This window comes from Ursus americanus, chromosome 4 (assembly GCF_024610735.1).
Source record: "Ursus americanus isolate L20-20 chromosome 4, mUrsAme1.1.p, whole genome shotgun sequence".
In the NCBI taxonomy this organism is placed as follows: domain Eukaryota; kingdom Metazoa; phylum Chordata; class Mammalia; order Carnivora; family Ursidae; genus Ursus; species Ursus americanus.
Genome location: NC_142130.1, coordinates 70,404,426 through 70,424,110, shown reverse-complemented (window position 1 = coordinate 70,424,110; position 19,685 = coordinate 70,404,426). Strand labels below are relative to the sequence as shown.

The window sequence follows — 19,685 nt, the reverse complement described above, 5'->3', positions numbered from 1 at the left end:
CAGAGGGGAATTTTGTTAATGATAACTTGTAAACCAAATGTCTAGATTGCTGGTCAAAATTTGTTATCTTCTTTACTTTGTCTGTCTTTCTAGTAGCATTTATGTATTAAATACTTTGAGTTCTTACATTCACAATATAATGTTGATATTAATTTAGCCAATGTTTCAGAGCTAACTGCTGATGTATAAACCTAACAGTATTACTATATTTCTTGATAAAGGAGAATGGTATATTTCAAATTAGTTAATCTTTCCATTCTACATACACTGATTTTACTAGTAATCCTGCTATGAAAGAACTACAGAAGAATTTTAGGCATTGGTTGGGTGGTTCATCATTCATTCAATTTACCATTCATTGAACACATCCAAGATCTCGGACTGTTTGATAAGACTTGGGGTACCTAGTTTAGAACAAGAGAGACTTAGTTCTTATTCTCATGGAGCACACATGCTCTTGAAAAGACAATAAACAAGGAAACTAAAAACTTGAGAGAGATATTGCTTTAAAGAAAAAATAAAAGTAGCAAAGGAGATATGAAAATAAAAAGAAATAAAAGTAATTTTTAAAAGTCACTGGTGGGTAGAAAACTACTTCACATTGTTTGGGCAGGAAAGACATCTTTGAGGGAATATTTGGTAACCTTAAAAGTCAAGAAGGATTAGCAATGGAAAATGGAGGGGAAGGGCATTCCATGAAGTTACAAGTAGTATGAAGACACCACGGTAACTAAGTGGTTATGTTAAATAAAGAAAAGAAGAATCATGCGGTTAGAAGAGGGTGAACATGAAGTTGGACTGGTAGGCAAAGAGTAGATTATCTAAAACCTTGAAGATCATAAAAATAGGTTTTATTCTGAGTGACTAAATAAGAATTTATTGGATGGTTTCAAATAGTAGAATCACATAATCATATTTAGGTATATAAACCAGTGAATTTGTATTGATGCTCTTCATTCTTCTAAAAACCCTTAGATTATATAATTGCTATCACATTATACAGTTTGTTGTTAGAAATAGTTGACCTAAAAATGAGATAATTAATAAAAAATGCAAAATTCAAAAGGCTGTCATATAAGAGAGAGAGTGCACTTTTCTGGTTGGCACAGGAAGTAATAGCATTAGTAGGAACTTCTGGAAGAAGTGTTTTTGTTTTATCATCCATAGAAAACCTTCTAATAGAGATCAGAAATGTTCAAAATGGTCATTCGTCATAGGAATTAAGTTGGAAGACTGGTTGGTAGATTTTGGCACATAGGATTCAAAAGGTGATGGATTGTTGCAGAAGGGGAGGTTTTTAAAGTTTCTTTTGATGGAAAGATTCAGTCATTTTATATATATCCAAAATAGTTTTGTATAAATCCATAATGCTGATGATATTCACAGTCTTTCCTCAGGCAAAGATCCAGTGAAAAATGAGAATTTAAAGATTCTGAGCAACCCGGGATATCTGAGGGTCTTCAAATCTGTTTTTTGTTATTGTAGTTCTTGTTTGTTTTGTTTTTCAATTTCAACACCACTGTGTGATGGGAGCCATTAGGACTAGTGTATTGTAGCCATTATTTCTAATTGGGATAAGACAGCATGGCCCTCAGAAATGTGTTCATATCAAACCTTAGGACTGGGGAAAGGTACGTGCTGGAGAAAGTCTTAGAGGTAGTTCTGATAGACCTTTGTGTGGAGTCGTATCTCATCCCTTCTAGCTGAGAATCATTTTACTATGCTTGGAGTCAAAGAAGGCATGTATCTCATGGGGCACCTGGGTGGCTCAGTTGGTTTAACGTCTGCTCTCGGCTCAGGTCATGAACCCAGGGTCCTGGGGTTGAGCCTTACGTGGAGTCCCACGCCAGGATCCTTCCTTGCTCAGCAGGGGGCCTGCTTCTCCCTCTCCCTCTGCCTGCTGCTCCCTGTGCTTGTGTTCTCTCTCTCTTTCTTTGTCTGTCAAATAAATAAATAAAATCGGAAGGCATGTATACCCAATTTTAATGCAGTGCTTGGCATGTAAGAGACATGTAAGTCTCCTTAAATGTTAGGATTTCTTGAATAAAATAATTGAAATAATTAAATTTTCATTATAATTTTCTCAGACGTCAATGATTTTCAAAGGTAAATTGAAATGAGACAATGCTTAATAAGTATCTACTAATTCCAGTGAAGAAGCACTTTATATAGGGGAAGATCATTAAAAATTATCACCCCAAAATCTCTTCCCACTCCAAAGCTTATGGGCCCATTACCTGGTGTATGTACTCTTGGTACCGAGTTGGAATTCTGTAAATATTCTACAAGAATCTCCATAGCACCAGATCATTGTTCTTTTTTTTTTTTTTTAAAGATTTTATTTATTTATTCAACAGAGACAGAGACAGCCAGCGAGAGAGGGAACACAAGCAGGGGGAGTGGGAGAGGAAGAAGCAGGCTCATAGCGGAGGAGCCTGATGTGGGGCTCGATCCCATAACGCCGGGATCACGCCCTGAGCCGAAGGCAGACGCTTAACCGCTGTGCCACCCAGGCACCCCCAGATCATTGTTCTTATCCAGAGTTTTACAACCTATTTCTGAAACACTGTCTATTAGTTAGAAAAAAAAAGTATGCTTAATATTTTCTTAAAATGGCATGGTATCTTCGAAAGGTAGTCTCTTTCATTTTTAGTGAAGATTAATTCATTTTATTCCTCCCAAGATATATTTCATTTTTCATTTTTCTTATGAAAACAAAGTTGCAATCATAGAGTAGAATGCACAGTTACTTGTATCCCTGATCCTGAAGTGCTTAAACAAAAATCAGTTTAAAAGAACAAAAAAATTAAAACACTGATGCAATGTTCCCATTCTATTCTTGGTTTTCTTAAATACTCCTTAAAGAAATGAGAAATCTCAGCAAGTCTGATATTAGACATATTTTGGGTTCAAATATTATGTAATCCGTAATTTATAAGTAAATACTTTTACCTACTAAAGCAAGATAAAAATAGTTCTCTCACTCTGTTTATCCCCCATGTTGTTCCCTATATAATGAATTCATCTAACCTGAGGTAAAATCTGCCAGAAACTATAACTAAATGTTTGCTGAATATGAAATTATATTTCTATCCAAGTGATATAGATAATGTGGCATATATGTCTTAAGTTAGCACTTAAAAACTCAACAGGGGCACCTGGGTGGCTCAGTCCATTCAGCGTCTGTCTTCTGCTCAGGTCATGATCTCAGGGTTTTGGGATCCAGCCCTGCCTCAGGCTCCTTGTTGAGCAGGGAGTCTGCTTCTCCCTCTCTTTCTACCCCTTCCCCACTTTTGCCCTTGCGCACGTGTGCACCCGCGCTCTCGCTCTCTCTCTTGAATAAATAAAATCTTTAAAAAATTTTCAAAGTATTTTACTGAAGGAAAGGGGTACACACAGAGTGGAAAAAGTGCTGGGTTAAGAGTCAGAGTTCAAGATTTGAATTCTGATTTTTCTCTTCAGTAGTAAAATGACTTTGAGCAAATCATTTCACTTAACTAAGAGTCAGTTTCCTCATCTGTAAAATGACAATTTCTGATTCAAGAAAATTAATTTGAGGATGCTATGAGCTAATGCATGTGAGTCTTTTTTGTTTGTTTAAACTGTGAGACAACATACAGTTTTTGAATCTTTTTCCTCAATGACAAATCAGAAACCAAGTATAAGTATCTTTTTTTAAAACTTAGAATAACGTTGTCATGTGTGTTTGATCCAGAGAGGGCTTTATAGACATTCAAGTTTATCTTCCCCTCTTTTAGCTTTTGATAAAACTTCAGAGAGCTCTGAAGAGACTTTACCAAGTTAAACAAGAACCATGACAAAATTCTAACCAGAATTCAGATATTGAGATGAATTAGAAATGTCTGCAAAATACATTATTTTTATTCAATCCTTGTATCTCAGAGCTAAGCATGTCCCCCAGAAATAGACTAACCGTAGGACAGATGATTTTTATTAGGCAATAAATATATCACCAGCAACTTTTCTGAACCCATCGTCAAAATCATTATTTTTCTCATTTTTAATTGGCCAAGTTAAGCAGAGCATATTTGCATGCACTGTTACTCTTATGCGTGTCAGCCCAGTCCTTGCCCTAAGTTGTAAATAAGGTTTTCATAAGAAAACCTTAATAGATAAATGTGTCAAATTTGCAACCTTGCCATCATTTAGGTTTGGTTGACCCTTGTATCTATAAGAAACAAGATATTCATCAAATATTCAACCAATATTTCTTGAGCTCCTACGAGTTATAATAAAAAATATCTACTATGCATTGTGCTTTCTGTATGCCAGTTTTATGCACTTTATATGTTACAGCTCCTTCAAAGTTCACTTTCACTCCATGAAATAGGTGTTATTATCAGCACTGTTTTGCTAATGAAGAAATTGAGACCCAGAGAATTTAAGTATGTTGTCCATTTTTATAAGCATTGGAGGAGGTAGAGCCTGAGATTAAAACTCTGGCCATTTGGCTCCAGAGTCTGCTCTTAACCACGTGGTTATGCTACTGGTTGTTGAAAGCGCTGTGTTAGGGGCTGAGGATATAGCAGGGAGGGAAGCAGACAGGATCTCTGCCTGCATCAAAATAGACAATAATACAAAATGTAAGTAAGTACGCAATGCTCGTATAGCAGTAAGTTTCAAGGAGAGAATAATTAGAGTTTTCTAGTGTAGTAACGGATGGCTTCAAAGAAGAGTTTGAGAAAGCTTTCCTAACGACTTACAACATTGTAAATCTGCAAAAGTTTAACTGAAAACATGCTGACAGAAAAGTAACCACCATAATTGGAGGATAGAAGAGCATGGATAACTAAGTTTAGTTGGCAGGATTGGTTCACAGACATTGCTTTTTGTCATGCAAAGTTCTATCAAACAGAACAGTTATTAGGTCTATGTCTTCCGTTACAGTAAACCTGAGCTATTATTCTTTTAGCTAAAGCCAGACGTAAAAGAAATCTGATTATAGTAGTCTTTAATGCAAGCCTGAAAAATTTGTTTCTGTCCTGAAAGCAACAGGAAATCACAGGTAGTGTGAGTAGATAGAACCAATTAAAGTAATGTTTTAAAAATACAGCTTTATCTGTGTAATATAGATGAAGAAGAGAGGCAGTGTGAGCAATCAAATGCTATTGTAAAATTATGTGTGTGAAATAAGAAAGACCATCAGTGAATATCAAGAGGAAATATCAGATATGAAAAGATAATAGCTCATTATTCTGCTTGTGTAAATGTAATCTCTTAGAATCTAATAAGGGTATATTCTTATATGCAAGTGTTTCAACAAATTCATGTTAAAATTTTAGAATCTTTTTCTGAACTAGTGCGTTAGTCTACTTGCTAAAAAAGTGGAAGTGAGAAAATAAATATGCGTGAAAGAGCTGAGGATGTGCATTTCTTGAAATCATTCCCAGGCATGTTGGTGTTTTAGGAGTTAATATTACTAATTTTTAAAAAAATTGGCCCCTTCTTAATTCTTTCAACAATGTATTTGTGTCAATTTGCCAACAAATAAGAGAAAAAAAATGTTTCCTTTAATATATTTCAGCTCTATAGTCAAGATGCCCAAAAAGTAAATCATATATTGAAGTGCAGTGTAACTTACAAAATAATAAAATACAAGTCACCTAGAAATTGAAATATACACTATTCCTTACTATCTAAGAACTACCACCAAAAGAGGTCAAAAGCTAATAATGCCTTTGATAGTTTTGATGCAGTAAGAGTTGTTATACATATATAAAATATGGGTAACTGGTCATGAGGCTGAAAGAGATCACATATGAAATTAATGATCTTATTAGTGACACCTTTAATCTAACAATTGCACTTTGTGGCTGAATATTATGTGTTTGGTTTTAGTTAAAATATGATATCAAAAGAGAAAAATGAGGGGCGCCTGGGTAGCGCAGTCGTTAAAGCGTCTGCCTTCGGCTCAGGGCATGATCCCGGTGATCTGGGATCGAGCCCCACATCAGGCTCTTCCGCTATGAGCCTGCTTCTTCCTCTCCCACTCCTCCTGCTGTGTTCCCTCTCTCGCTGGCTGTCTCTCTGTCACATAAATAAATAAAATCTTTAAAAAAAAGAGAAAAATGAAGATGAGTATGTAGTGTTATTTTAATACAGCTAATATGTTATTTAATAAAACCAGTTCATTTCTATTACAGGTATGATATCAAAGATGATTACACACTGAGAATTAAAAAGGCCATGAGTACGGATGAAGGCACCTATATGTGTATTGCCGAGAATCGGGTTGGAAAAGTGGAAGCCTCTGCTTCTCTCACAGTCCGAGGTAAGAAACTTTAAGATGCAAAATACAATTGAATCAACAGACTAATATTTGGTTAAATTGGTAAGTGAACTCACAGTCAAAATAATAGCTTACACTCTTTTATTATTATTATTAAAATGCCTAGATTTTGTGTCCTTTCTATTATTAATTGAAATAAAATTACTTTCAAATGGGGGTTCAAAGGGATGATTATTTGAAGGAATTATTTTTTTATTTCATAAATAATAGCTAAGATGGTTTAAAAGTAAATCTTAAGAATAGAAAAGATTTATACTTATCTTTTATGTACCCACTGTTTTGAAGTGTTTACTGCTTTTAAACATCACAATTTTAAAGGTACTCTGTTTTCTGTTTACTAGTTTGTCAGTTTATACTAGGAGAGTACTAGTTTGAAATTCTCTTTTATTTCAGCATCCAAAAAGCAATAATAATAATAATAATAATAAAAACCCAACACTGCTTCCAAAGTGAAAAATGGGTACAAATGAGCTCCCACAATGAGAAAATCTGATTTAGAGAGTGATTTGTGAAGTTCATTGGCCTTAAATAATTGAAATAGTCAGTGTCGCTCCTGTAATAACTTTCACTTTCTGGGTGTCATGCACTTTTTCACTCATGGAATAATGTTCATTTATAGACTCCCTGGAATTGCTTGTAAGTGAAAGAGAGCATTACTTAACCCTACAGTGAGGCAGAATGAATTAACTGTGTTCCTGCGTGTTGATCCACATGAGTAAACTGTATAGCCCCAGGTACCAAGTAGTACCTTGTGGACATCTACACTTATTCTTGCCAAATAGACATCACCCATGGCATCACTTACACTCACAGGACTTCGAACAGAGATAGGCGTGCACATCCCCTGCTCAGTCTTTCCACCTTTCTTCCACCACCTTTAACTGATGCCTCCTCCTGTCATCCTTTGTGAGAAGGTCAGCTGCATGCTTTCCGCCCAGTCCGTTATATCTCACCCTGTGTAATCAGCTTTGCTTCCATAATTCATAAGACTGGTGAAAAGGTTTGGAGGAATTTGCACTGGTGAGAAATGTAAGGGATTCTCATGTTGGTCCTCCATCGGCGCCATGATTTTTTCTGATCTATGATTTCAGCACCATATCATAAAACAAAAAAGAAGGAAAAAAACAAAAAAACAAAAAAATTATCTTTCTCCAGCTAGCTCTTAGGAGACATGCACTTTGGATAACTTGGAAAATATTGATGATTTCCACACTCCTCAATCGCTCCACTTCTGTTCCACCGAATCCATTTTTTCCCCCATCTGGACATACTGGTGTGAATTTAGGTACAAAACAAATTTAGACAAAATCGGCAAGTTAGTGGCTTTAAAACACTTTCGTTCCTCGTGAGTTAACAGATCATAAAAAGCTGTGATCATATACCAATCAAATATATAGGCCGATTATATATTATCAAAATCCGATAAGCCACATTACTACATTTAATCTATGTTCTTTGTAGGTGATTATATACTTACATATATTTGTTCGCTAGGCAACCCTTTGGGAAAACAGTTCACCTGACCAAATTTTCCCCAAAGCTTGTTTATTTGTTGTTTCTGAAGTGAGTGGGGAAAAAAAAATAAACAACCCGCCAAGAAATGTTCCATTTAAAAAATATTTGCTGACTAAACAAATGGTGAGAAAATGTGAGGAGTTGTTTGTTTAAAGAAGCAGCAGGGTTCTTTTTATACTTGAATGCTTGGATGAATGAGACGTGAAGTGGTCTGTTTGCTTTGAGATATTTCCCAGCTAATTGTTTTCATAATTTGTTGAAAGTTGCAGGTTTAACATTTCATTTAACAAAGCATGCTCCTCTCGCATGGATGTTTCCAGCTAACTTAAAAAACTAATAGAGTTTTTTTGTTTTTAATAGGATTTTTTTTAAATCAGCAAACCTTAAATGGTCTCTCCCCTAATCTGTGTCCTGTAGATGGATTAGAGAGTTTAATCTGTGTGGTATGTATTTATTACTCATCTAAGACTGAAACCTCAAAAACAGGGTTAAAGAAAAAGAAAATCTCCATGATACAAAAATAGAATGTGGAGTAAAATATTGTTTAAAGATATTTTTTACCATTAGGAAAAGCAGTTGGAACTTCTCATGCTAAGAGGTTAACAGGAGAAAAAGCATATTATCTACGACTTATTTTTTTCTGTGCTCATTTTTCTATGCACATACATGAAATGTTAGCCCTTCCCTGGATTGTTTTATTAGAGCAGGGTCAACTGACCCAAGAGGCCACATCCATTTTCATCCATTTAATGCAGGGACACAGTTTAGTTTAATTTGCTGATTTTGAAAACATCCACCTGCTGGGTTTTTTCCGGATAAAACGTTACTATGTAACAAAAACAAGAAGTTTAATTGGGATGTTTCTGCTAAAATTTTATCATGATGTTCAATTGGGGAAAAGGAGAAGGACTTTTGTAGTCAAAATCTGAAACAGAGATTTTACTCAGTTGTTTTCCATTTTAAAATAAGGTGAAAATAGACTATAAAACTAAACTTAACAGCAAGTAGCTCCCTTTGCTGACTTGACAAACATTGAATTAGAAAGAAATAATGCTTGATAACAACCAATCTCCTAGCATTTATATTCTAGTCAAATAATTCATGATCTAATAGAGCGTTTTTAAATGGGTTCAAAATGAGTTAACACAAACTGCATATTTGTAAACACATTTTCCCCCATTTTCAATTGTTCATATTGGCTTTGCATAAATCAAGACTTCATTGGAAAAACTACCTTGCTTTTAGGGCAACAAAACCTTTTTTTTTTTTTTTAATTACTCTAGACTAAGTGAAAGAGAAATATGTTTTACTTTTTTAAGCCTGATTTTTTGCCGCGGTTTCTTCTTTTTCTCTCTTTAATATCATAGATTCAAAATGCCTTTCGGTTTCTAAAGGAAATATTATATTGGGGATTCAGCCTGAGGTGGCACCTGAAAACTGCAAATTCAAAACGAAAAGACAAAGTTCTTTTCCTACTGGACATTGACAAAATTAAGAGAAATACCTTTCGAATGAGGCACAACTTTATGATGTTAGTCTATTGTCTTGTTCTTGGCTGTTATTTTTGTGCACTCCTCCCCCCAAGGAAGGAGAGAAATTGTGCATGGGCAACTTTCTTCTTTTCTTCCTCTTGCTATGGTAACACCTCATAAACAGTAGGACACACCAGAGGGTCCCTAAGCTAGGATTTTTCATCCTGCTGCTATAATTGCTTTATTCTTCTTTGAATTATCTTAATCTCCCCCTTTGAATAGTAAATAATATTTTAACACCAGGAATCTCCTACAGAGGCAAGTCCATATCAGTTCAAAGAATGCACAAAGCTAGTATCATGATGTAGTGGTCGAGTGAATGAATGCCTATATGTGCTTTCAATGGCTATATCTATCTCGTCATGTCCAATGAGACATCATCAAGACAAAACTGCCCTAAATTCTAGAGTAACATTATATACGCACTAAAACCTTATCCACGGGGACGTGGGTGAAACACTTATTTGCTGTGTAAGTTTATATTCTGAATGTAAGAGTTCATAATAGTTCAAATGCTACTGAATATATTTCTTCTTCATTTGAATAATGGCACCATATGTTTTATATTTGTCCATTGCTTTTATATAAAGTGGTTTACTATCTAAATTGATTTGACATTATTCTCTTTAAAGAAAGTATTATTAAGCCCATGTGTGTCTCTCACATTTGCTGTGCATTAATAACAGGCCAGCCTGATTTTAGTGATTGAGTTATGGTATAATAAAGAAATAATAATAATTTGTTGAAGCGGCAGTTTGAAAGCCATTCTCAGTGTGAACAAGAATCAACTTGTCAGTCATTGTTTCCTGCCCTCTGCCAAAAAAAAAAAAAAAAAGGAAAAAGAAAAAAGAAAGAAAGAAAAAAGCTTAACAGTAGTTAGGGAGCTACTCAGTTGAAATCTCTAAGGATGTTCCAACCTATTTGTTATATTTTCATCCACCCTGTCCACGGATGAAAAGTGATGTGATCTTAACTTATTACTGGCTGAAAAGCAGCGTCAGGGGCTTTTCTGTAGTCCTTGTAATGGTTCTGACTAACCATGCTTAAAATCCAATTGCTATTTAAATCAGACAGTGAGGCCTTCTTTTATTGACATGACATTTGCTAGTCTGTGACTTGAATAGTTATATTCATCAGGTTCTTAACTTTGGGGTAATACAGGCTGTTTAAAAAGTTCTTTGAAATTAATAACTATAGTAAGTGATGACAATAAGACTTTACATAAAAATCTCTCGAATCGCATAGAGCTAATTCTGGAATGCAAAATAATTATTTTCTTAGAATTATATTTATAACTTTCAGTTTTAGTCAAACTCAGACATCCTGTTCATACTTGAATTATAAGACTAGAGATCACTCTACTGTCCATACTTAAATGTAACATTACACATCATGCATTCTGATAATTTTCTTTTCTTTTTTTTTTTTTCTTAATTTCTTCTTTATGTTCTCACCACACCATTGTAATGTCTACAGCTCGCCCTGTTGGTAAGTAGCCATCCTTCTATCCATTTAGCATGGCTTTGTACAATGCTTCATAACTCATGCATAGTAGGATTTGATAGAATGAAATATGTTGATTCACCCATGTTAAAATATTACTTGTAGGTCTATCTTCTGTAAAAGTTGCTCCTGACCTATTCATCACTTTGATAAGCCATTTTGTAGTGACCTGTGGTATTAACAATGAACAGTTGATAATTTTCATGGAAAATAATATATGAATGTTTAATACTTAAACTGCTAATTTTTCTTAAAGAGAAAAATATAACAATTCTTTTTTTCTGCATATGTAAAATAATCGTTTACTAGTTATGCTTGATATTCATTAAGATAAATGATTAGGAACTAAATTAAGAAGCTAGATTACTTGATGCACTTTTTTGATTTTAAACTGCTTCGAGTCCTTGCTTTGTAATGGCATTTTTAACTGCTGTATATTTATTGTCTGTTTGCCTATTTAAACAAAATTTGGTGGAATGCTTCAAGTTATTCTAAGTAGATGCTTACACTAAGAGGAAAAGAGAAGGATGAGTTGTGTTCTTTGGCATGAAAAGTTGGTGGTTTTAATATATCTCATCCTTCATTTGGCTTTACAAGATTGAAGTTAACAGTTTGCATTTGCAGTAATTTAAGTGGTAATTACTTGTAAACATTTGGAAAACAAGATCTTTTCAAATTCATTGATTTAATAACCTTTCTGAATCTCTTTTAAAGTTTAGCTTAACCAACCAACAAATGTGTTTAAATAAAACAAATCTTGGTAATTGTGTCATAAGTAAATATACAGATGGATGCATAAATAGATGGATGAATGGATGAATGAATGAATGAATTTACTTCTTTAATGTATCAAAAGATACTTTAATAAGTTATTTGATTTGACACAGCTTTATAAATGGTTCATCTAACTTCAAAAGCTTTCTTAATACACTGGTTTGACATTGACATTTGATATATTTGGTCCAAACACATAACATTTTTCTCCATTAGCTGAAACATTCACAAACTTATTGGTATGTAGTATATTCTTGCATAGATAGCAAATATAGAAAATTGAGAACTTCGGTTTCCCAATCTGAGTTTCTGGTCTGCTATTTCTGAGCAGTAATTCCTTTTTTAGCTGTTTAATACCCCTGATCCTAGGTCACTTCGTCTATAAAACGGAGAGAGTAGTATTGACTTAGCAAAGCTATTGTAGGAAGGAAATAAGCCCAAGATTGATTATTTATGTGAAAACGCTTTGTATGTCAACATTGGTTAATATATTCCTAATTTCTGAGACATATGTTACTTCATATTTTTATATTTTTTAAAACACAGTTATGGCTTACAATTAATTTGAACATAAAATGCAGGCTTTTTTTTTTTACTTTAAACACAATTATTAAATTGATCATGCTTTTTACAATTGGGTAGGTAGGAAGTTGAGGAATATGTTAAATTTTTAACCCTTATTTTTTAGTATTTGCATGAATTCTTATTAATGATAACTGACTATCTGTGGTATGATATCTAAAAGTAAGAAGTGAATGGGAAACAATAAGATAACTTTGCAAGTTAACAGAAAAAAATAACATTTAAATTGTAGATCTTTATATATAGAAACCTTATGCCAATAAACCATGACCACTTGATTCATATTATTTCACAAGTTCCCAGGACAGAAAACAATAAGTTAATAATTTCTAATACATTTAAAACTCATACATAAAAAAAGATATACATTGATTAGAAAATATGATGTACAGGGAGCATTGAGATGTACTTGTCACCTACAAGGCATTTCAAACTTATTTCTGTTTTTATTCTTGTTTAAAATGATTTCTTAAATTCCCATTGGGCTGGAACTAAAGAACAGCTTCTTGACACATTGTATTTTATTCTGGGAAATTCTGTCATTTCATAAATCTATCTCCAATGACTTATGACAATGTTCAGAAATATGAAGAACTATACTTTAAACTTGACAACTGCTATTAATTTTAGAAACTGAATGTTGGATATGCTTTTATTGGATCACCAAATGAGATGGATAATGAGGAAATTAGCTTGCTTTTTCTTTGCATAAAGTTTTCACATGAATTTTAATTCAGGAGCTATAGATATGCCAACCTTTTTTGTAAGGTCAGAAGGTACAAATAAAGTAAATCATAAATTAAGTAGTCAAATAATAGAAAACTTCATGTAGTTTTCTATTAATGTATATTAATATTTGTTAGTTGACTAAAACACTAGTTTTTCAACTCTGAAGCTCTTAGCAAAGTACATTAATATTTGTTAGTGGTTTGAAATGCAAGTTTTTCAACTTTGAAGCTCTTAACAATAGCATAAAGGGTATTCCACAAAGCAGAAATCAGAGAAAGGGGAGAAAATCCAGCTTTGAAGTCCAATACAAATTGGGTGGAGAAATGTGTACCAAATATCTAAATTTAGAGAAAATTCAAAGGATAGTTCCTGTGTAAAGTTTTTGAAAGAAAATAAGAAATATATGCAAGTTCTAGAATACTTACAGCTTCAGAAATCAATAATTACATTCCATACAGGATTTAAAAAAAAAATTTGCTAGTCTGTGTGGAAAGCCCATTTAGAAATCATTATAAACCCCCAAACTGGGAGTTTTGTCTAAATGGATAACTCTTATGACCTGCATTTGAATGAAAGAATTGGCAACTCTATGCAATTTGCAGTTGGAATAAACACCTTCTGGTCGGCTTTTAAGATTGTAGGAAAAACTCTGGACTTAGAGGATCCTCAGTGGGGGAAGTATCACTGAAAGCAGATAATCACAGACTTGCCAATGGAGAAAAGTATTCTCCAGATTTCACTCGCTCGTCGGCAAAGTCAACATTTCAGAAAGAGTCCTTTAATGCAGCTTCCATAATTTGCTGGTTACCACAAAATTGAGACAAATGCCACTTTGATTATTCAAAGCCTGCCAGCCCTTCTTGTGGCTTTGACTTTTTACTATTCCAAAGGCATTCTTTGTATGAGAAGCAAAAGTACATCCTAGGACAGAGTTAACTAAGAATGCCGAAATATTCATTTATTTGGAAAACTCTTCTGATAAATTCTGATAAGGGAACTGACAGAAGAAGATGGTCTAAATAGGAATAAATATCTTGCTTCCTATACCCATCTGTCTTATTTTCTCTTGGAAGCCTTTCCCAAGCTTAAAAATAAAAAAGAACATCTATTTTGGAGATGGGCAACACATTTTTTCCTAGCAGCAACTCAAAACATGATGAGTAATTTGGAAAAGAACTGTCAAATCTACCAGCTGTCTTGCTAGTGAAGCTGAGCCCTGCTCCGTTTTCCATCATGTATACCATATGCTGGCTGCTCACTGCCTCCAGTATGGATGCTAAAAGCTGTGTGCATCAGGTGAAACTTGTTTAAAATATCAAAAACAAACTGACAATACACAACTTTATGGAATCTTCTAAGTTTTTCCTTATTTAGTGACTCAAAGGATGTTTCCTTTTGATGGAATACTATGATTGGCCACACAAGAGTTTGTTGGTATTGAGAAATATATATGTTTGAGGCAAAATGCACATTTTTGAATTATTACTTTAAAGAAGTAGCCACTGTCTAAACAAAAATCTGTAGGGACATTGTTTTTGTTTTTTTTTTTCCAATCTTTTCACTACTTAAACACAAAAATTAAATATATCCTCATTTTAGAAAGTTCCATTTAAGCTGAAATGTAGTTTTGTTTTAACATGCTTTAAAACACATTATTTTGGACCACCAAGAGGTCCAAAAGAAAGTGAGTATTTGAAAACTTCATTCAAGGCAAATTATAAAGCAGACATTACATAGAAAATAATGTAACTGATCTTTCTGACACCACCACCGTCCATCCCACCTTGAAATCTGGGACATTTTATGTGCTGTATATAATTTAACTTAATATTGGAAATATTCCAGGCTTTCTTTTTTTTAATCAGAAAACATGTAGGTATTATATATGAACCCTTTCATGTCAAGATCCACTTTTCTGCAAAAGGCGTCCTGAGTGTGTCTTGGAAGGAAACCTATACTTTTATTCCCTGCAGACTTTCTTCTTTGGACAAGCTGTTACCCCATGACCTGAGGTAATCATCTCCCTCCTACAAGCACTTAATGTTTCCAGCACCTGGAGCTAATTAGCTACCTTATGCAGAGTCCCATTTAATTTTTATTAAGCATCACGTTTTTCATTGCTCCATATGTCTTGATTAAGTTGTAGGTTAAAAAAATGCATTCTGTTTTGTCTTGTACATTCCAACAGAGTTTCCATAATGTGAAACGTTTAAAATATCTTAAGCTAATGCTAATTCTTAAAGTGAAAAACAAGTGCTGGCTACTTCTCATGCTTGGCTGGTTTTAGTCACTGACTTAATTCTTTTGAAAGGGCCTGTGTGTTTGACAATGTCTGTTCGTTGACTCGAAAGTAGAGGACAGGGATAAAATTATTAAGTCATATTTTTTTTTCCCAAGCCTTGGTGAAAATCTTGGATTGTTTTAGTATTGGAATGGTACTGTAGTGAAGTCTGAGGTTTATGGAATATTTTTATCTTTGACTGACATTCCCTTTTATCATTTGAAGACCAATGTAATCCCTTCTTCTAGAACCTTGCTGGATTATATCTTGGTCCTGATCACCCTGTATCTAATATCCCCAGGACACAAGACCCTTGAATCTGCAGATTCATGCTTTAATTTACTCTATTTCAAGAGTGTTTTCTTCTCTTTTATCTTCGACTATTTTTTTTTCTGTCTCCCATGAGTTATGTTGGATTTCCTTTGTCTTCATTCCATATTTATTAAATCCTGTATAATCATTTTAAAGTCATCATTTTTATTTCATATTGTCTGATTTCTTAATGCTTATTTTATCTCCCTAACTTTTCCAATTGCAATTATCTTTATTTCTAAAATATATTTCTTAAAATATATTTTATTTATTTAATTTTATTTTCTCTTTTCATCATTTCCTTGCTAACCTTAAATATAATAGTCTTCACCTCCAGCTGCCTTTGAGCTCTTTTATCCCATTTTGAGGGTTTTTTTATTTTTTCAATTTGATTCTTTTTGAAAAGAGAGGCCCAGTGGTATGTAATTTCATTTAGATTATGGGCAACTATTTAGTTTAAAGTATTTCTGTGTTTTCTTGGGTAATTCTTTGAAGATAAAGATTCTTTTTCTTTCTTTGACTAATTGATTATGTTCTTTCTGTCAATAATTAAACAATTAGTAAATGTGCAGCTTGTTTTATTTTATTTTACATAGATCCTGTTTTTAGACCCTATCCAATTATTAATCATTTATTTAACTGCTGAAGATTAGAGTTTGTGTGTTTGGAGAAGAGAAAATGGGATGTACCAGGGTCATTCAGAGCCTCTGTGTGGACATTATCTTGAATAGTTTATCAAAAAGTATTTTATTTCTTCTCCATATGCTAGTGACCCTGATGGTAAATAGCAGATCTCTTTAAGTTAGAAGCTCTCTGTAGTCCATATGAAATTCCCTCTGTCTTTCTTCATAATCCCTGCTTCATAATAAAGATGGTTTTAGATGTGTTAGTTTTCTGCTGCTGCATCACATATTACCGCACATTGAGCACCTTCATTAGCCCCCATTTATTAGGCCACAGTTCTATAGGTAAGAAGTCCAAACAGACTCATGTGAGTCCTTTGCTAAGCACTTCACAGGCCAAAATCAAGGTTGTGATCAGGTTGAACTCTTTTCTGGAAACTCTCCAGAAGAATCCACTTCAAAATTCATTCAGTTTTGTTGGCAGAATTAAGTTCTTTGTGGCTATAGGATTAAAGTCCCCATGTCCTTGCTGGCTGCCAGCAATGCATCCCAGTTCACTTGCCAGCCTTTGCACATGGCCATCACAACCTTCAAATTCAGCAATGGTCTGTTGAATCTTCCATGTGCTTTGCTTTATAGCTCTCTGACTTTCCATTCTGCTATCAGCTAGAGAAAATTTCCTGATGGAAATGTCTCATCCACTTAGATTCGGCCCATCAGATTATTCTCTGTATCTTAAGGTCAACTGATTAGTAACCTTAATTACATGGGCAAAATTCCTTTTGTCATGAGATAAAACATAATCATGGGAATATCTCCAGGAAGTGAAGGCTACGGAGGCCACCCAGCAATTTTGCCATTCACATTAGGCTTGGCTTTTCCTTTCTTTCAGCACCTTCTCCTCAACTTCTGCATTTTAACTGGTTTTCTACAAAGTCATATCTCATATTTCCCAAGTCTCCTTCTTGACTCTAAATGTTTTCTTCTTCTCATCAAAGAACTATGGGATGGGCTCTCACATTGTTGACAGATAATTTTTGTGAAATTGGTATTGATAGGGGATTGTGAATAGAGGCTAGTTGGTATTTACCATGCTTCCTCATTTTCTACAGACTTGACTATGTTTGGCAGGAGTTCTTTACCATTTGTGGTTTTGGGCTATGGTAGTTTATCTATATTATTAATTTCTCTTGTAATAAATAGAAGAAAGTGGAACAATAAGCCTTTACTCCATTATCGTAACCTAAGTATCAAAAATCTTAAATACTCATTAATTTTAGAGTTTATTAAAGTAAGAATACAATAAACCCTAAATATGTTAGCTTAGTAATTAAAATTAAAGTACTATAAATATTAAACATCAAAATAATATAAATATTCTGTACTGAAACAGTGTTAGCAGATTAGTATTAAGAGATTTTACTGGCTATTGCCAGAAAGAAATAACAAGAATATTTTAATCACACCTTCTAAGAAAGTCAAAATTTTCATTTACATGTTATAATAATTTGTAATTTGACAAAGAGATATCATGATACATATATATGTGTGTGTGTATTTCTATGTACTCTAAAATAGATATTAGTATGTACATTACACCTAAAAATTATATGCATAATACTTGAATTATGACACTACTTATTTAAACATATTAAATGTCACTCAAGGGAATAGCTCATAATTAGATTCATTAAAAATACATAAGCTAACAAGTTAAATTAAATTTTGAGTTAAAATATATCTGAATGCCTTTTACAATCTCTTATGGCAAGCATTGCTTTCTAGATTTATTAGGGATATTATTTTCATCTGTCTTACAAAACTATTAACTCTTTGTTAGTAAATACATTGTTGTATTTATCTTTCTGCTGCCTCTAGGTCTAGCATAACACTTACATGTGGTAGGGGCAAGCCAAATGTTGGTGCAGTTAATTGATACACACATATGCATACATAGGTAATACTTGCCTAGAAAATGTTTATGCAAGCAGCTTTGAATAGTGCTGTAAAAAGATTAAGCAACATTAATGGTAGCAGGCCAATCGCATAGTCCCCATTCTGCTAGTAGGAGATAAAACACAACAAAAAGAAGGCACTAATGAGTTAGGATGGTGCCTTACTAAGCGTGTAATTAATGTTATTAAGAAACATTGCAGTTGCATATTAAAATTCCGTTAACTAAGCAGCCCTTCAGCATCAGTACATTTGTTTCTTGGTTGCAAGTTTTTTTTTTCCTTTTTTTTTTTTTTTCTGATTGGCATCTTCATGCAATCTTTCTCTAAAAAAAATGAGATAATGGGATGTGATCAGCCTTCGTGGTTTAGCTGGAGTGCTGACATGACAGTTCTGGCAAGTTGACAGGTTAAGTGAGTGAAAATGGATGTCTTGTCTCACCATTTACTTGAAGAATCTCCTCCACACCCCCATACTTACAGCCCCTTCTATCCGCAATGTGAAGTCTAGTTTCCCCAGCTTAGGATCTAGAGAGAATTTTTTTCACTACTCGTTAAACTATTCTCTTTCTGTTGGTGAAAAATGAGATCATTTAAAAATATAATGTAAATATTGCCTTCTTTACTAATTCATTAGCTTTTAAGTTAATAGTTTGTTTTTGTTTGTTTGTTTGTTTTTGTTTTTTGAGAATGAACAGTCCCATAGAGAAAACAAAATTTTATTTTGTTCTCAGTATTTTAGTCAGTTAGGAAAGCAAATAGAAAAGTAAAACTACTATTGATAATGGACAGAATAATATAGGAAAATGTGCTTGACAATTCAGAATTTGTTTAAAATTTTGTCAGATTTTTCTAGGCATTCTCAATTTATAACTTTTGTAGAATTCAGAAGGTCTATGAAATTTGCATGTTTAATCTCAAAATGATTTCCTGTAGTTATAGGATTTCCTATACTAACCTATAATCGAAATGAAATCTATTTTAGTAAACTAGTATATAATAAAGTTTAAAATATCTTAAACATATCCAACTTAGTTACTTTAAGAATTAACTATTATGTTTATTGCAGTGTAGAAATATTTAATACCATTAGAGGATTAAATTGGACTTGCTAAAGCCAATAAAGATTATTTACATGGAAAAAAATCATGGTTCCACCAACATAATCCTTCAGTTTAACAAACAGACTGATCTGGGTTGCCAAAGATGGTGATGCAGGCTGGTCAGGGTAATAGTTGTTGCAGTCTGAGAAACTCATAACTCTGTCATAATGCATTTTTCCTTCTGTGAAGAACAAATTCCCACTTTCCCTTCCTTACCTACTTAATTTCAAAGGAACAATTCAACCTCTCTCTCTCTCTCTCTCTCTCTCTCTCTCCCTCCCCCTTTCTGCCCTCCATTCTCCATGCTTTCCCCAGTTGTTGGAGACAGACAGAGTCAAGTTATTGTCATAATGGTGGGACATCCTGTATTACAACCCTCATCATATTCCTCATGTTGTGTCATATTTGATTGTTTCCATATGAGTTTCCTCTATAGCCAGTGAGTTCCAGAGAACAGAGATCCTAGTAC

General features: G+C 33.7%; 1 protein-coding gene across 9 annotated transcripts in view; it reads left to right on the top strand.

Annotated features, from left to right (window-relative positions):
• ROBO2 (roundabout guidance receptor 2) overlaps positions 1-19,685 on the top strand; it is a 581,558-nt gene that overhangs the window by 447,072 nt on the left and 114,801 nt on the right. For all 9 annotated transcript variants that reach the window (XM_087861722.1, XM_087861721.1, XM_087861720.1 and 6 more), the window contains exons 6-7: positions 6,165-6,292; positions 10,834-10,845. In XM_087861722.1, coding sequence (XP_087717848.1) covers positions 6,165-6,292; positions 10,834-10,845 — 140 coding nt within the window. The remainder of the gene's footprint in view (positions 1-6,164; positions 6,293-10,833; positions 10,846-19,685) is intronic.